This window comes from Leptonotus elevatus, chromosome 18 (assembly GCF_054856555.1).
Source record: "Leptonotus elevatus isolate MCC_2025b chromosome 18, RoL_Lele_1.0, whole genome shotgun sequence".
Classification (NCBI taxonomy): Eukaryota; Metazoa; Chordata; class Actinopteri; order Syngnathiformes; family Syngnathidae; genus Leptonotus; species Leptonotus elevatus.
The window spans coordinates 15,320,188-15,337,752 of NC_141256.1; the positions used below are offsets into that span (position 1 = coordinate 15,320,188).

Sequence of the window (17,565 nt, forward strand, 5' to 3'; positions counted from 1 at the left end):
GCAGGTCGTCGGTGAAAATTGCGGCAAACGCCAATGTTGCCATTTTCCTTCAAACGTGTCCTCGACTTCCAGGCGGGAACACCGCGTGCTGCTGTCGGAGAGAACAGGTCGCCGCCACCAGCCTGTCATCTTACAACACACACACACACACACACACACGCTCTTCACCGACATTACCCGGCCGCCCGCCAACACTCAGGAAAGTGCTGAGCCTTCATCTGCCGCTTCATTTTCTCACTTTCCCTCCTCTTCTTCACTTTCCCTCCTCTTCATCTGCACACACACACACACACACACGCACACACAAACGACATCTTGGTTCCATGACTGCACGTCACTCTTTGTCATTTTTTTAATTAATGGATAGTTCATTAATAAATCGATCGTCATCATGCTGAGATTTCCTCTTCACCAAAAACACACAAACACAACACACGAAAGACAAACTTCAATAAAAGTCAAGTCAACGACCTCTCGCTGGGGTTAGCTCGTTAGCTTGCACGCGTGTCATAACAACGCAACTTTCTGTGTTATGCAACATTCTGTACATAAAAACGCTCACAAAGGAACACATGCACATACGCACATACGCACATACACACATACAGGGTCATGCGCACAAAAACACACACACCGTTATACAAAAGTGTGCAAAAACACACATGGACATACGCTCACACGCACACACATGCACACGCAGTGGTTAATGCAGTAGCTGACCGCGGGGGGGGGGGGGGGGGGGGGTCTTGGTGCTGCTCATCGTCACCTGCGCTCGCTCGTCTTGTAGCGTTAAAAGATCTTTGGAAAAAATCAATAGCAATCTTAGCTTCTTATTTCCTTTTTGAAAATAATGCCTGCAGCGGGGGTGAGGGGGGGGGGCGGGAGGGGGGGTGGGGGGCAGTAGCCCCGTCAGAAGATTTCACGCGCACAACACGGCCCCCTCACCCTTCGTTGTCTCCCGCATCTGAGCGTGTCATCGGCGGTTAGCGTTAGCGAGCGCTAACAGTTAAGACTACGGCGGCCCACGCGCGCTAACGTCGTCACGCCGCTTCCTGTTAGTGTTCAAATGAAAGCTCGGGACGCGCAACGTTTTGCTCGGCGGAGCGCTGATGCTAAGCTAAGCTAAAGGCGTCAGTGAGGAAAATAAACGCGCGTCACGTGACCGCGAGCATATGACACGAAAGGCGCAAGACGGAGAAGTATGTCATCCGGGTAATGGTAATCGGCAACTAACTGGGAAGTTCTCGTTTGTTGAAGACGTCAACGGGATCTTCACCTCTTTTTTTTATTTATTTTTTTTTTTTTACATGTGGAGTCTCTCTATCTTCCCTGAAGACATGTCAGGACTTTGTAGGATGAAGGCGATGTCTCAAACCTTAGACCAATTCTGGTGCGCAAGGTCCGGAGTCCTGCAGGATTTAGATGTTTCCGCCCACTAGCGCACTAGATGGTTATCAGACACGCTGACGAGCCGATTCATACAATCAGCTCATCAGCGTGTCTGATAACGATCAGGTGTTGGTAGGCGGAAATATCTCAAACCTGCAGGACTCCGGACCTCGAGGACCGGATCTCGCCATCCCTGCGATAGATACTGCGGTGCTCGGGATTCGAGAAGAAGTTTGCAGGCCATCCGGAATTTTCACAGGGAGGTAGTGATATGTGATATGTGATATGTGAGTTACAATCCTGACATTTGAGTTCTGGCATAAATAAAGTGACTGCACACCAAAATTTAGAACTGAAGAAGTCTTTTGTAGTCTTCAATAAGCAAGAACAGTCCAGCAGCAGAAATGCCAAATCCAGGCCCAGTAAGTAAATACAGTTTTGCTTTAGCCCCAGGTGCTAGCTAGCGAGCTCCCTAGCAGGTAACAGAGCACCCAGGGAGCTAGCTAGGGAGCTCGCTAGCTAGCTAGCACTTGGGGCTAAAGCCAAACTGTGGCAGGGTTTTTACTTTCTGGACCTGGATTTGCCACCTGCCTTCACTCAACTTTTGCCGATTGATCCAAAATGTTGCTTAGCATTGCATGCTAACCAGTGAAAAGTGTTCTCTCCACCTTCCCCCGATTGGATGTTTTGTTTTTTTCCCGCTTTGTTTCAAATCATGCTACGTGCGTCTCAGCGACGTGAACTTAGCCGGCGAGCGCGTCAGTCGATGCCGCTAGCCGGCCCTCAGGGGCTCTGCTGCTCCATGTTGTCGACAAGACTGTCGTCCTTGCCGAAGTGCAGCTGTCTGATGGAGCGCCACACGCCGACGTAGTTGCCCGCCGCCTGCCCCGAGACGGCAGCGGTGTCTTTATGAAGGTGCTCCCTTTGCATCTCCACCACGTCCTTCTCCATCATCACATGCGAGGACGACACGTCCCCCACCCCGGGGTCGACACCCGCTGCCACCTCATGGGCGTCGCCCTCGACTAGGGCTTTGTGGAGGCTCGGATCCCCGGCAGGCGCCGCCGCCACCGCCGCCGCCGCCGCGGCGTCTTTGTTGCCGCCCTCCAGGTGCTCGTATGAACTCTTCTTCTTGAGCTCGAAGTACTTAACCACGCAGTAGGTGATGGAGCCCACCGTGTTGACCACGACGCCGCCCACGAAGAGCGTGGTGGGCGCCACGTCCTCGAAGGCCAGCATGCCCACCGTGATGGTGACGATGCTCTTGACCACGCCCACGAAACTGGTGGTGACGGCCGAGTTGAGGTAGGTGCAGTGGTAGGTGGTGAAGTTCATGGCGCAGCCGATGGCCACGCAGGAGAGGAACAGCGCCATGATGCGGCCGTCGTTCCAGCCCGGGTACGACCACATGGACACGGCGTCTGACGAGACCACGGCGCACACCAGGAGGACCTGACAGGAAGTCAACGGGAAGTCGGCGTGCAACTCTGTGAAGCCCCATGTGGGCTGGATATGGGCTGGCGAATGGGTTCCACCTGGGCTGCCCAGCTGGGTCCCAGTTCATTTCGGAAATGTTTAATTTTTCTAGGTTTAAATATCAATCTTGTGCTATCAAACTTAATATAATAAGCCTTAATAAGCCATTAATAGTCTAAATGATACATATCGTCACTCTTAAAATACTTGCCTTGGTAATTTTTTTTGCAATTTTTTTTTTTTTTATGATGCAAATGGTTCAATTAATCCATCCATCCATCCATTTTCTGTACCGCTTGTCCTCACAAGGGTCGCGGGGTTGCTGGAGCCTATCCCAGCTGGCTTCGGGCAGTAGGCGGGGTACACCCTGAACTGGTTGCCAGCCAATCGCAGGGCACACAGAGACGAACAACCATACTCACAATCACACCTATGGACAATTTGGAGTGTCCAATTCACCTGCCATGCATGTTTTTGGAATGTGGGAGGAAACCGGAGTACCCGGAGAAAACCCACGCAAGCACGGGGAGAACATGCAAACTCCACCCAGGAAGGCCCAAGCCCGGACTTGATCTCACAACCTTTGCACTGGGAGGCGGACGTGCTAACCAGTCAGCCACCGTGCCGCCCGGTTCAATTAATGTTTCCTAAAAAAAAATTTTTTTAAATGACTTTTTGGACATTAAAAAAAAAACTTACTTAATTGTAAAGAAATATAGACCAGGTAGTAAGTGCATGTTGTTATTGTGCAAAATTTTTATATTTTGGAGTGAAGCTCAGCCAGAGCCCACTTATTGCCCATACTTAGGTTCACCCGTCGACTGCCCACCAAGTGGGACCCAACAGCGAATCCCACCCCAAGCCCATAACCAGCCAAAGCCCAACGAGACCAAGTGGTGCCCATGTGGGCCCCAACTGTCCAGACCGGCCTTACCGGCGTGGCCATGACGGCGATGGCGTACTGCGCGGTGAGCGGTCCGTGCTGGCTGTCCAGACTGGTCTTCTGGATGAGGACCAAGTAGGACGAATGGATGACGACCGTCAGGACGCCCGTCACGTAACCGAACGGGTCGCCGGTCAGGTCCCCCGCACCTGTCCGGGCGCAAAAATGATGTCTGGGGGGGGCGGCGGCGATGATGTCATATGACATCATCTTCAAGGCACTTACCGGCGAGTGCGGCCCCCGCGGTGGTGATGGCGACGGCGATGAGCACGCCGGGCGAGGGGACGCCGTTCTTGAGGACGCAGACGCCGATGGCGAGCGTGAAGAGCGGCAGGCAGCGCTTGAACACCACGTACATGGGCAGGCTCAGCCCGCGGAGCGACCACAGCGTCAGCGTCGACTGCAGCGTCGACAGGATGCACACCGGCGCAAACTCCTGCACGCAGGAAAACGCTCACGTTGCATTCTAAAAATAGTGAGGTCAAAATGACCCAACTTTGGGTCAAGACATGGGTCTTTTAGTGGAAAACAACTCATAAATATTGGGTCTTGTAAAAAACAAAACAAAAAAAAAAACAGAAAGTTGGGTCAAATTGACCCATAAAGTGGATCGGTCCATTTTTGATCAATAATTGGGTTACTTTTGACCCAACTGTTTTTAGAGTGTAGCGTTCTTAACGCTTTTGACTCCCACAAAGTTCATTAGATGTCCTTTCAAAATAAATATTAATACAATGAATGCTACCATCTATTAGAGAAATTTGAGTTATTTTCATTTTCAAACAAATTGTCAATTCACAAAGAATTTTTTGACTGTTAATTTCTCAGTAAATAGCCATATTTTTCCCCAATTATTAGGTTTTTAAAGTTGAATTTTACATTTTATTCCATTAAATAACAGACAAATATTAGTGTAATTACGATACATTTGTGAACGTATTTTAACAATTAATATATGTACTTCTAATGGATTTTTTTTTAAAGAACAGGAATATTGTGTAATAATTTTGCGATTTCATGTTATTTTACATTTGACATGTAAAATCAGAGTATTTTAGTATTTTTTTTTTTTAAATACAGAAAAAAACCTGTAAAATTCTATTATATCATAGTTTTTTTTCCCAGTGTACATGTCGACTTTTGACCTATATTTTCCCTGACATTTTGACATAGCACTGGCGAGTCTCTTGAGGTAAAATGGAGGAAAAATAATTACATAGCACTGCTTCTGGCCCAAAAGGCGCCGGCCCAAAAGGCGCCGGCCCACCGGGCACCTGCCCTGTACGACAAATGGCCAGTCCAGCCTTGATACCAACAGTTAAACATTGATAGTAGTGTGATGGTCTGGGGCTGCTTTGCCACTTCAGGACCTGGATGACTTGGTGCTTGTTGTAACCACGAATTCTGGTCTTTAACAGAAAATCTGGCCATCAGTTTGTGACTTCAAGCGCATTTGGGTTCTGCATCATGGCCACCATCAAAAACACATTCCAAAGTCAACAAAAAAAAAAAAAGATACCAAAATGAAGGCTCTGGAGTAGGCCAGCCTTTAATCTGATTCAAACATCAGCATAACCTTTGAAAAACCTGTTCATGCTTGAAAACCTTCTAGTGTCGCTGAAATAAAACAATTCTGAAAGGAAGAGTGCACGCAGACAGAAAGACAATATATATACACACACACACACACACACACACACACACACACACACACACACACACACACACACACACACACACACACACACACACACACACACACACACACACAGTGGGCCTTGCTAATCGATGACATCACAATGTTGGTTTAAGGCCACCGTTTTCCTGTTCAATATTGAATTTGTCAACATTTGACAAATGTAGCGGATTGCTTAGAAACTTGTGAACTCGACCGACAAGTTCACTGAGTCACAGTAGAAGTAGAAATATACATATATACATATATTATATATATATATATATATATATATATATATATATATATATAAAGAAAAACCTTGCTTGAGTTTCAATAGTTATACTAAATCTGTGTATCAAAAAAATATATATATTTTTCATTTTATTATTTTAAGTGTAACTTTTCATTTTAAAATCGTCATCAATTATTCCATGTCAATTATGAGCGAATTCTCTTGCAAGGTCTTGTTTCGCCGTTTAACGTGGGAGATTCACCCGCTCATTTGCATACCCCAACGCTTGCTCTTGGATTAGTTTGTCACTCCGACACACGCGCGCGCGCGCGCGCACGCCGCAAATAGTAGCGAGCCGTTTTGACACTGAGCGATTTCCGCGTTGAAGCGTTTTCATCAAAACGTAAGTGACACGCAGCCGCTTAAAACACTCGATGTGCGCGTCTCATCCACTTTCACTCACGCGCACAAATCACGTTGACACTCGCCGTCTCGCACTCTCTCACACACGCGCGCACACACACACGCACACACATTCACGCACGCCTAAGCACTAAAACCGTTCAAACTCGTCACTGAAACGTTCAGCAAAATTAGCAGGTTCGCGTTTTTACATCAGCACCCGCGCAAACTTGGTGGAGAAGTGATGAAGAGGAGGAAGAGGATGAAGATGAGGAGGAGGAGGAGGAGGAAGATGTGCTGACGGCTATGATTTGAGGATTTTATGTGCGATCAATAAATCCGCAAATTAGCTCGACTCTTGCGCCTGCAGCGCTGAACGTGAATGATGTGCGGCGTCTGCGCGCGCTATTGGACATTTGCGTCTTTTTTTTTTTTTTTTTGGAGTCTTTTGCACGTTAACAGTAAAGTTTACAGACTTTCCGAACAGTATTTACGCATGGAGCAAACCTACGTCATCAATATACAGACATGATAATCAATCGATCATCATCATCATCATCACTTGCGCACCTTATACGCTGAAGTTGCCGCGCGCTCCCGACCCGACCAGACCCGACCCGACCCGGCTCGGGTCCACTCGCGGGCGCTTCTACGCCTTCGAGTCCTGTCTTACCTTGGACAGGCTGAGGCTGAAGGGGGGCACGGAGACCCAGCCGAGCCTCCGCAGGGTCTCCAGTCCGAGCGCGGCGGTGCTGCACGTGCACAGCTGGAGCAGCGTGAGGAAGCGGAAGTGCAGGCTGCTGATGAGGAACTTGAGCAGGATGTTGAGGCTGCCCGAAAACACGCCGTGCGCCACCGCCACCAGGATGGCCGGCGCGCGCCCGCGCACCGCTTCCATCGTCCGTCCGCTTAAAACTTCCCGGCGGCGCAGAACACCACCGCAGCGAGAGGGAGCGAGGGAGGGAGGGAGGGAGGAGGGGGGGGGCTTCTTTGGGGGAGGACCTTTCCTACTCCGGCACGCGCACGCGCAACCTGCGGGGGCTTTTCTTCTTTTTTAGTCTCGGGGACGGTTCTAGGAAATATAGCATAACCCCCCCCCCCCCCCCCCCCCCCCCACACACACACACACACCTGCGTCACTGAGTTGAAAAGACAAACACACTACAGGTGCAACGAGTAATTAGCCAATTAATCGAGGTTTGTGCACACTGTCATGTTTCCATTAAAGGCATTGACATTTTTCACTCACTGACATTCATTCATTTATTCTCTCACCCACACACATTCTTTTTTTTTTTTTTTTTTAATATATATATGTGTATGGAGGAGGGATTCCCTGAAAGATGAGGAAGCGTGCGCAGGGGAGGAAGAAGAGGCAGCACCCCCCCCCCCCCCCACTATCAAAAGCCGTGAAAAGTAGTCTAATTTATTCGTTTTTAATTGAAACTTTTCATCAGGAAATCGCTTTGAGGTCATGGGTGTGGTGTGTGGGGAGGGGGGGAGGGGGGGCATCCTTCCAATTAACCCGGCCAGAAGATTAGCACCAGGCCCATGTGGCGCCTATTGTTGCGCCAAGATTAGCAGACGTTCATTTTTAACAGAAACATCAAACACTTCCATTAAGACGCCGACGCACACATTATTCGCACGCACACGCACGCACGTCGCTGCGCACAACAGTTGAAGGTTTAAGACGAAGCTAAATGTTTGCTGAAATTAGCATAGAAAGCCTCGCTTAGCGCCGTGTTAACAGTCTACAGATCATTAAATCAAAAAAAAAAAAACTGAAACCGTCCAATCAGCTGCTTGCTTCATTCCTACTGGACATACCAAAAATGTGCGATTAGCCAGCGCGCTAGCAGCTCAGCTCGGCTAACAGATGTGCCAATGTGGCGGCAATGTTGGCGAGGTCGTTATTTCAAGCGAGCGCTCGCCACAGGAAGTCGAGCCATGAAGAGGCAGCGCTACTTCCTGTTTACATCTCATCACTTTGCTTGATGGCATCATCGGTGCGCGGGGCGTGTCCTCGTCACGGGTGCGGCGTGGCGGCGTTCAAACATGGCGGCGTGTAGATCTTGACCGTCTCATCCCACGAACAGTCCAGCACCTGAAGGCAACGGTTGACGGTCGTGTGAGTTGTCATGGTAACGGTATGAGAACCCGACAGATTTTTTGACACACGCACACGCACGGCATGTGTCAAAGTCGAACTCGCGTGATGGTTTGGAATTAGCGTGAGACATCAATGCTAACTTCCATTAGCCCATCTATGGTGTTTGCCATTGTATGTTAGCATTAAGCTAGCTAGCCTGTACATCTTTTGTTGCGTTACCTGGTTGGGTACGTGCATGTTGAAGTCCAATCCACACACAAACTCCGAGTGATGTTCCATAGTGCCCATGAGCGCAGGGTCCTTCTTCCAGTCCCAAAACCTCAAAGACCACAAAAACTTGTTTTCAAGACGTTTGAGAACGTGAAGAAGACATTTGAATGCTAATGAAGGGCTGGTTTTTAGTTTTGATGATCACTAAATCTCGGACGTCGTCTATGTGACATGTTCATGATGGGCGTACGTGCTAGGAGCAGGTTTGACGCCATCTTGTGGCATCAATGCGCAATTGCTAACCCTTTCGCCTCACTTTGGTCACTCAATGGCACACGCACATGAAACAACCGTACATTTTGGTGACACTGGTCAGTTAGTGAGGTACCTGCAGTGTGCGTGTGTGTGTGTGCGCGCGTGTGTGTGTGTGTGTGTGTGTGTGAAGCCGATGGCGGTCAGTGTTCCCTCTCAGTGTGATTTAATCACATTTGCAAAGTGGATGAATCTGGAGGGAAGGTTTGCTGCGTAAGGGTTTTGACCACACACACACACACACACACACACACACACACACACACACACACACACACGGTTCAATTAGTGTGATTGCCATTGGCTGGTGTCCGCAGACTTTTTTTTTTTTTTTTTTTATGGCCTCAATTGCTGCTTGCTGGCTTCTCTCAATCCAAAACTCCGCCCACTTGTCGTCAGCGGCACACTAGCTTTCCCCTCACGGAGACGAACGCAGCTGAGTGAATGAAACCGAGCCGCAAGCTAACGGCTAACGGCTACGCCAACAGCTCGGCTACCATAAACGTGCATTTGATTTTTTAATTGAAGAAAGTTGACTTGTGCGTGCGTGCCAGCAAGTCGTCAAACACGGCGCGACGATCACAAAGAGGCCTTTGTGGTCCGTTCCCACGGTAACCAACGATTTGCCTCGCATTGTCGCGAGTGTGTTCACCTGTCTGCTTTGTGTGTCGCTGGCGCACGCACGCACGCACGCACTATTTGCACGATCTACACACTGATTGGAACAGGACGTGCCGGTGACGTCGATCATTGTGCTCACAAACGATTCACGTAAATATGACTGAGCAGGATGTCTGTGCGTGTGCGAACACATCTGCGCAATTTCAAAACAACGTAAAACTACAGTATATAGATTTTTATAACTTAACTATAACTATACTTAACCGTATTTACAATTTGACGTCCCAATGGATGAAATGGTAATGCTAACAGTTAAGACTGGAAGGTTAGCTAACATTTTTAGCACAAGCTAACACTTCTAGTGTGGTCAAGACTAATGGAAGGTTAGCTAACACTTTTAGCACAAGCTAACAATTTTTGTGTGGTCAAGAAGACTAATAGAAGGTTAGCTAACATTTTTAGCACAAGATAACAGTTTTAGTGTGATTAAGACTAATAGAAGGTTAGCTAACATTTTTAGCACAAGCTAACAATTTTTGTGTGGTCAAGAAGACTAATAGAAGGTTAGCTAACTTTTTTAGCACAAGCATGGTCAAGACCAATGGAAGCTTAGATAGCATTTTTAGCATAAGCTAACACTTTTAGTATGGTCAAGACTAATAGGAGGTTAGCTAACATTTTTAGCGCAAGCTACAACAACTTCCAGCATAGTCAATTCAAGAAAATTATCGATTATCAAATGAATCAACAAGTGTAATCATTGAGTAATCAATCATTAATATAATGATAATAATTAAAACAAAAAATAATCAAGTAATTGATTGATACTAATCGACAACTAAATGTAATACTCGAGTAATTGATGATTAATGTACAAATAATAATAATAAAATAAAAAGTCATGCCGAAAAATGCTTTGTACACTTTAACGCAAAATAAAAACGCATCCGATTATTCTATGAATGGTTCGAATAATCTATTCTAAAAATATCTGATAGTGACAGCAATAAAAATTGCCGTTAATTTCCTTAAAAGTGATGTTATACTTTCTATATCTCCCATTGGCACCCCATCATCATCATCATCATCATCATCATCATCATCATCACTCATGTGACACTGATGCGCCGCTACGGCTGCCGGTTTAAGTGATGAAGTCACAGTTGACGAGCGTTAACGAGTCGCTCGGCTCGTTAACGCTAACGAGTGACGCATCAGCAAAAAAAGCCAGCCACAACGTAGAGCTATCGATGACACACACACACACACACACACACACTCATTCACACACACGCAGCATGAATAGGGTTGGCCACTCCCACTGCAGCAGCACAGCGTTACCTTCACGCGCACAAGACAGCGTGGGATTTTGTGGCTGTGTGACAAAAAGCTTACCTGACGGTGAAGTCATACGAGCACGACGCCAACACGTTGCCACTGAAAGGAGAAAACTACACGCACACACAAACACCACAACACGTCGTTACAAATAACACGCTCAAGTCACATAATGTGCGCTATACGAATAACGAGTGAGGTCATAAGGTCATACACGCACAAACCCATCATCGTGATTTGCGTGTGTGAGCGTAAAAGTGAAATGTGCCATTTTGTGTCCGGCCGGGAGTGTTTGTGTAATTACACACATGAGTGTGGGCGGTTTGATGCTGTCTGTCTGTCTGTCTGTCTGCGTGTGTGTCACGAAGTGGGTGATCTCTTTGCGAACCTTGACTCGGCGGACGGCGTAGGCGTGGTCTCTCATTTGATTGACGGCCTGCCGGGGGTTCCTCAGGTCCCAAACGCGCACGCTGCCGTCCACTGAGCCGGTCGCCGCAATATTCTGCGCACGCGCACACACACACGCACACGCACACGCACACACACACACACACACACGTACATTGATATTGTTGAGAGAACAAGAAGCAAATCAAGTCTTCTTAAAATGTTTAAAAGGGCTGCAACTAACGATTATTTCAGTAGTTGTTTTCGATTAATCGATGAATCACATTTAAAAAAAAAACATTTGAATTTCCATTCCTTTTTTCAAAAATAGGACATTGGAAATAGTCAGTGCACAAACATAATTAAAAAAGACAAAAAAAGATAACTAAACGATTCACAGATGATGAAAAATAATTTTCAATTAATTTGATAATCGATAAGTTGTCGATTAATCGCTGCACATCTTGATACAAATTTCCCGAATTGGTTCGATTTCGATTCAATTCTTATTCCCCCCCCCCACCCCCAATTCAATTAGATTCAATTAAATATAATATTCAATTCTTAAAAATCAAGAACATGATAAAAACATGAAGAGATGAAAATAAAATTTTCATAATTGTAATTCAATAATTGTCCATAAAAATTAAAAAAGATTCTCAATTGTCATGTCAGGTCTTTTGTAACTGTAGCAAAATACACATTTCAAGAAAGCAGTAAGGTACAAAAAACATTTAGGCCTTTAAAATTCAATTGAATCATGAATTTATGGGAAAAAGAGTGATTTATGAATCAATATTTTGCTATGAAAAAATCGATTCAAAATAGATTTTTTAAACCCAGCCCTTACATCATTATTATAGTTTCCCACGTGACTGTGAAACCAAATAAATGTATGATCACTTTCTATTAACATATATATAAAAATTAGTAGAAATCTACTTTTCAACAAGTCAAAAGCCAGTAAAAAAAATGTTTTGGATTTGCAGGCCACATAAAATCCTGTGGTGGGCCGGATCTGGCCCCCCGGCCCCGAGTTTGACACCTGTGGCCTTTTCACACCACACTTTGTAGCATTTTCTAAACAAAATGGCACATCAACGTCTTCTGATGAGTCACCTGATCGTATTTGCACCAATCGCAGCTCAGGATCTCGCCGTCGTGCGCCGGGACCGCCAATCGGCACACGCCCGCCTTCACGTCCCACACTCGCAGCGTCCCGTCACCTGAGCGCGCACGCACACACACACAGGCAGGTAGTTGTGATGTGTCTTTCATTTTTTTATTATTTTTTTCCAAGGCTTTCTTGCAAGCAGCAGATTACGTTAATAGGATTAATTCAGGCCCGAGACGACGTGTCAGTCCGCCACATTTTTGCCGTGAGATTAAGGAGCCGCTTCCTTCCTTCCTGGCTGGCTGGCTGGCTGACCGCCACATTAATCGGCGACGTCCTCCTCCTCCTCCACGTTTCTTGCGCTTTTGCTCACTCGCTCTTAAATCTTCTTTTCACCGATTTTGATATCGCGCACTCGCAGCAAGTTTTCAAGTGATGTCACGAGCTGCCATGTTGGAGGCCGGCGCGCGCTTCTTGGGGGTTCCAAACAAGATTAGATAGAACAGGTTGGCTTTTTTCGTTTTTAAAAAAAATTATTTATTCAGTTAGTTTTAAATCTCTTTTTAAAGCAGGTTTGATGTTTTGTTTAGCTTTTATTAGGGGCGTCAGGGGATTACATTTTTTTATTGTAATTAATTGCACGTCTTCAATAGCTAACTCACGATTAATTGCAAATTTGATATATTTTCTAAATGTGCAATAAAAATGTTGATACTCTTGTTAACAGAAAAGTGGATACAAATGTTAAATTAATAGAAATATGATTGCATCTTTTAGCCATTGATACAGTAATTTCATAATTCATAAAATGGAGTACAAATTAAAAAGATGTGATATTGATTCGTATTGGTCATTTTTCTGCCACTAGATTACTGATTACTTGCTTTAAGAAGTTACTTTTTAAAGCAAGTAATCAGTAAAGTAACAAAGTTACTTTTAAAAGCAAGTAATAAGTAGTTACTTTTTTTTGCAGGCCGATTACCGGTGCCGATTTTTGGTATTTTGACAAATATTGGCGTCAGTTTTTGTTTTCTTTTTTTTTTGAATGTCTCAAATTCTCAAATTAAAAAGTAGCTTACTTGATTATAAAAGTAACTGAGTAAGATTACAAGTTACATTTAGAAAATCCTGACAACCCTGCTTAACAAAAATGACTTAATTTTAAGTGCATTTTTAATAGTGAGACTCATGAATAAATGTTGCTTTTGTGTAAAAATAAAATTAAAATAAGACTGAAGGTAATTATTATTATTATTATTTTTTAAGTATTTGATGGATTTCACTTCACGTAAAGGGGCTACTTGTTTTGGTCTTTGTTGGAACTTCGCTCACTCGAGATTTTGAACGTAGCATTTTGTACGTTTGGCCAAGATCTACCAAAAGTTGGCGGTGTATGAAAAACCTACAAAAAAGTCTCTTGGAGCCATACACTAAACCCAACGGCAAGTCCGCCATTTTAGATTGACTTTCAAATTATGGAGGTGACATTTTAAGGAAGTCCTCTCACAGATTTTTTGATCCAATTGACTTGAATGTGTGAAAATTTAACGACGCAGCTCCAGTTGTGTATTTCACACCAAGGTCTATAAGACGGTGTTACAACATGGCCGCCTCCTTATGAAGGAGCCCGCATATGCTATCAAGGGAGGCGGCTTCTGCTCGTTAGCATTAGCGCTTATCTCTTAATGGAGGCGGGCCCGCAGGTGGGGTTGAGGGCCAGAGGTTTGGGGGGCGGGTTTCACATTAGCCGACACGGTTTTTTGGTACTCTCCGCCCTCTGCTCAATCTTCGTCCTCCTCCTCCTCCTCCTCCTCCTCTTGGACGCCGTCGACGCGATGGAGCGGCTCGGCGAACCTTTTCAAAACGGTCCAACCTTTTTCCGCGGCCGCCCACGCGGCACGACGCCGCGCTCGGATGCGCTCCTCCGAGCGGAGGAGCCGCGTGAGATCAGATTAGCAACAGGAAGTTCAAAAGCGTCCACGCAAGGCTGGCGGCCAAACTTTTGACATTTCAATTAGATTTGACTTTCCGCTGAGCACACGAACACCTGCACGCGTACGACGGGCTCACGCGCACACGCACCAATATTTGCACACCAGGGTTATAAGAGTTTTGTATTTTTGTATTTTTACGGTAGTTTAGTTTTTATTTGTTTTAGTATTTGTTGAGTGCAAGTTTTATTTTATTATTTAAAGTCACTAAAGTGTTGTGTAATATTGAAGTGAAGTAAACTACAATTCATATTCAACTGTTTGACCTTCTTTTGAACCAACATACAGAAAAAGTGAAATAATAATAATGAAAATAAAGAACCACAAAAGGGTTTGTATGATTTTGACAAACACAAAAACAATCTCAATTTTCGGTACAATTATAGTTAGTTTTAGTTAACTTTATTTATACTATTTTTCAAAAATGCTTAGTTTAGTTTTTTATTAGTTTTAGTATTATTTTTTGGGGTATTTTTTGAGTACAAGTTTATATTTTATTTTTTTTAAGTGTTGTGTAATAATTAAGTGAAGTAAACTGTTTGACCTTCTTTTGAACCAACATACAGAAAAAGTGAAATAATAATAATAAAGAACCACAAAAGACAAACACAAAAACAGTACAATTATAGTAAGTTTTATTTATTTACTTTATTTGTATTATTTATTTATTTTGTATTATTTATTCATTTATTTAAAGCACTTTTTCTTTTTCATTAACAAAAATGCTTCTTTTTTTTTTTTGATGCGAACTATAATAATGTTTACGGATAGACGAAGACCGATACCGGGTAGAAAATACTAGTGGTATCGATACTTGGTATTGGTGACTACTCCAGAGTCGAGTACTCCTACTGGTATCTGTATGAAAAAAGAGGTATCGAGCATCCCTAATTTTTCTTGGGGCGCAGAAATTTTGAACATGTTCATGTAAACACACACATTGGCTGTTTTATGACCTTTTGTGTGAACACGATTACACGCGCGCAGCGCGTGTGCCTGCGACATCACCTTACGGCAAGCGTGTGCGTGCGCGGCTTAGCGAGCTGCCGGTGCGCGATAGCTGACATTTTAAGCACACGCGCCGCTTCAAGGCAAATTGCCGAGGCGGACATTTTCCCTGCCAGCCTGCCCGCGGACGGAGCAACGGGCACTTCCATCCCAGCTGAGCGCACGAACATGCGAATGTTGAGTCGACGTCGTCGTTCGTGCGCGACGCCGAAAAGGAAAAGTTGAAGCGCACGCGCGGATTAACGAACTGCACCAAATCTCATCTGGAAAATTCATTAAGTCGACTCGTTAGCGCACTTGTTGATCAGCTGCCGGACAGATAACGAGCCCCTCCCCCACCCTCCCACCTCTGCTGATAACATTCAGATGCTCCACATACACACACAGACACCTACACACGCACTAGCGGGTCAACAGTGCCCCCTTGTGGTCGAATGTCCCCATGACATCCCCTTTGTGTGCATCACCTGAGGATGAAGCGAAGCAGGCTGCGATGTGAGGTGACCAAATGGTGCTGTAGATGACCCCTTGGTGACCTGTGAAAGTGCTCAGCGATTGGCCGAGGATGGGGTCCCACTGGGGGTCAAAGGTGAGGAGTGAAACCCAGTCATTTCAACAAACGCAATGAAAGAGCGCATGAAAGGCACACACCACTTTGGCGGTACGATCCCACGATCCCGACACGATGGCGTCGTCGCCTCGCGTCTGACTCCAGTCCACCGCGTACACCTACAACACATGCACCGCACCCATGATTTACAAAAACAATTTGGAATGTGGACTCGTCAGACCGCGTCACACTTTTCCACTTTCAGTCCATCTCAGATGAGCTCCATCCCAGAGAAGCTGGCCAGCTTGTGTTTCTGAGTACACAATTTGAAATGTGGACTCGTCAGACCGCAGCACACTTTTTCACTTTACTTCCAGTGGCGTTTCCGGGTGTCGATTTGCATCGCGAATTTTGTTCCAGTTTTCAATCAAGCTGCTTTTAAAACATGTCGCAGGCATCAAATTCAAAATGAGATTTCAGTTCATCGGTTTGAACAATAAATATCTTGTCCTTGTAGTGTATTAAATTGAATATGGGTTGGAAAGGATTTGCAAACCAGTGTACATTGACCTATGACCCCCTCGGCCCAGCGAGTGTGCGAGACCTCTTGCGTGTGTTCCTTGGCTAGCCTGAGGGGGGCGTCGTGATGAACGTCCCACAACTGCAAGCTGCCGTCGCCGCCCGCAGCCACCAACACGTTCTCATTGGTCTCACTCCACGACACGTCGAACAAGCCGTCGCTCCATTCCCAGCTGAAACGCAAACAATACGTTCGTCAGCAATGTTGATGAAAATCCAACTGGAGCAGCTGAACTTTAGTTGGCCGTCATTTTGTCTTCACATGATACCTTCTGACAAGGTGAAGTCCGGCAGGCGTGTCTTCGAGGACCAACAGCGAGCCGCCGCCTGCGCATGAGCAGAGAGGTGAAGGTCAAAGGTCAAGTTTACAGCTGCATGAAACTGTACCCTTGACAACCTGCTATGCCATAATGTTGAGAGGTGGCGCACGCCAGCCTGCCGGGGAAGAATGGCGACGCCTCCACCGCGTAGCCGTGACGAGCCGGGCTGCGGAACACCTTTGTCGCCATCGCCGCCATTGTCCTCCGCTCTGTCAAAATGGAGGTCAACTCGGTGAAAGGAAACTCTACGCTTATTGAAAAGTATTAGACTTTGGATGGTTGTAATTAGACTTGTGACTATTTTTGATTTCAAAATGTGATCAAATGTCGTTTGACTGCTTTAATATTAATCTGCCTGTTTGTATGCCAGCCAAAAGCAATACGACTCGTTGTTTGTTTTCACCGTGTAAAGGAAGCATTTGCATTGCGGAAATATCACAAATGCCCGGATGAGAGCCATGATTAAAATTTCTCGAAGGAAAAACCTCAAAGTGTTTTATTGTAGTTCCTCAAGTTCTTAAATTGTATTCGCACAAGATGAAAACGTACCGTGAATAACGTAGCACACAAACACGTTATTTTTGCACGAAATAATAGCAAAAGTAGGACATGTAAGAAGTATTTCAAGAAAAAAACTTACCGCTTTTGTTATGTTTCCGGGTTTTCTTCTTTGTGGTACTTTCGGCAGTTGACTCGTTGTCGGCCTCTGCTGGCGACTTCTGGAACGGTCCATTGATTTGGAAAGCTAGACGAGATGCCCCCATTATTAGGAAAATGTATAATTATGTGACGCTGTGACACACAAGACAATAAAAACAAGAACATGAAACAGTAAATACCACCAAACAATACTGAGTCTCATGCTGAGTCAAAAGTAATAGAATCAATGGTAAAGCTCGAGC

General features: G+C 45.4%; 2 protein-coding genes across 3 annotated transcripts; both read right to left on the bottom strand.

The window, feature by feature from the left end:
- Positions 1-1,566: 1,566 nt before the first annotated feature.
- Positions 1,567-7,048, bottom strand: slc35d3 (solute carrier family 35 member D3). Its single transcript, XM_086061310.1, has 4 exons — positions 6,794-7,048; positions 4,034-4,244; positions 3,800-3,957; positions 1,567-2,841 (listed from the first exon to the last, which is right to left on the bottom strand). Exons 1-4 carry the CDS (start codon positions 7,016-7,018, stop codon positions 2,173-2,175), a joined length of 1,263 nt encoding a protein of 420 aa, XP_085917436.1. The 5' UTR covers positions 7,019-7,048; the 3' UTR covers positions 1,567-2,172.
- A 492-nt stretch (positions 7,049-7,540) lies between these two features.
- On the bottom strand, positions 7,541-17,428 carry pex7 (peroxisomal biogenesis factor 7). 2 transcript variants are annotated; one of them, XM_086061098.1, is made up of 11 exons: positions 17,304-17,428; positions 16,741-16,872; positions 16,613-16,670; positions 16,369-16,516; positions 15,866-15,943; positions 15,682-15,790; positions 12,221-12,327; positions 11,103-11,216; positions 10,772-10,827; positions 8,453-8,552; positions 7,541-8,227 (listed from the first exon to the last, which is right to left on the bottom strand). In XM_086061098.1, exons 1-11 carry the CDS (start codon positions 17,425-17,427, stop codon positions 8,150-8,152), a joined length of 1,104 nt encoding a protein of 367 aa, XP_085917224.1. In that variant the 5' UTR covers position 17,428; the 3' UTR covers positions 7,541-8,149. The 2 variants fall into 2 exon arrangements, with proteins under 2 accessions (XP_085917224.1, XP_085917225.1); XM_086061099.1 differs by lacking the exon at positions 17,304-17,428 and adding an exon at positions 17,213-17,280.
- Positions 17,429-17,565: the final 137 nt, after the last annotated feature.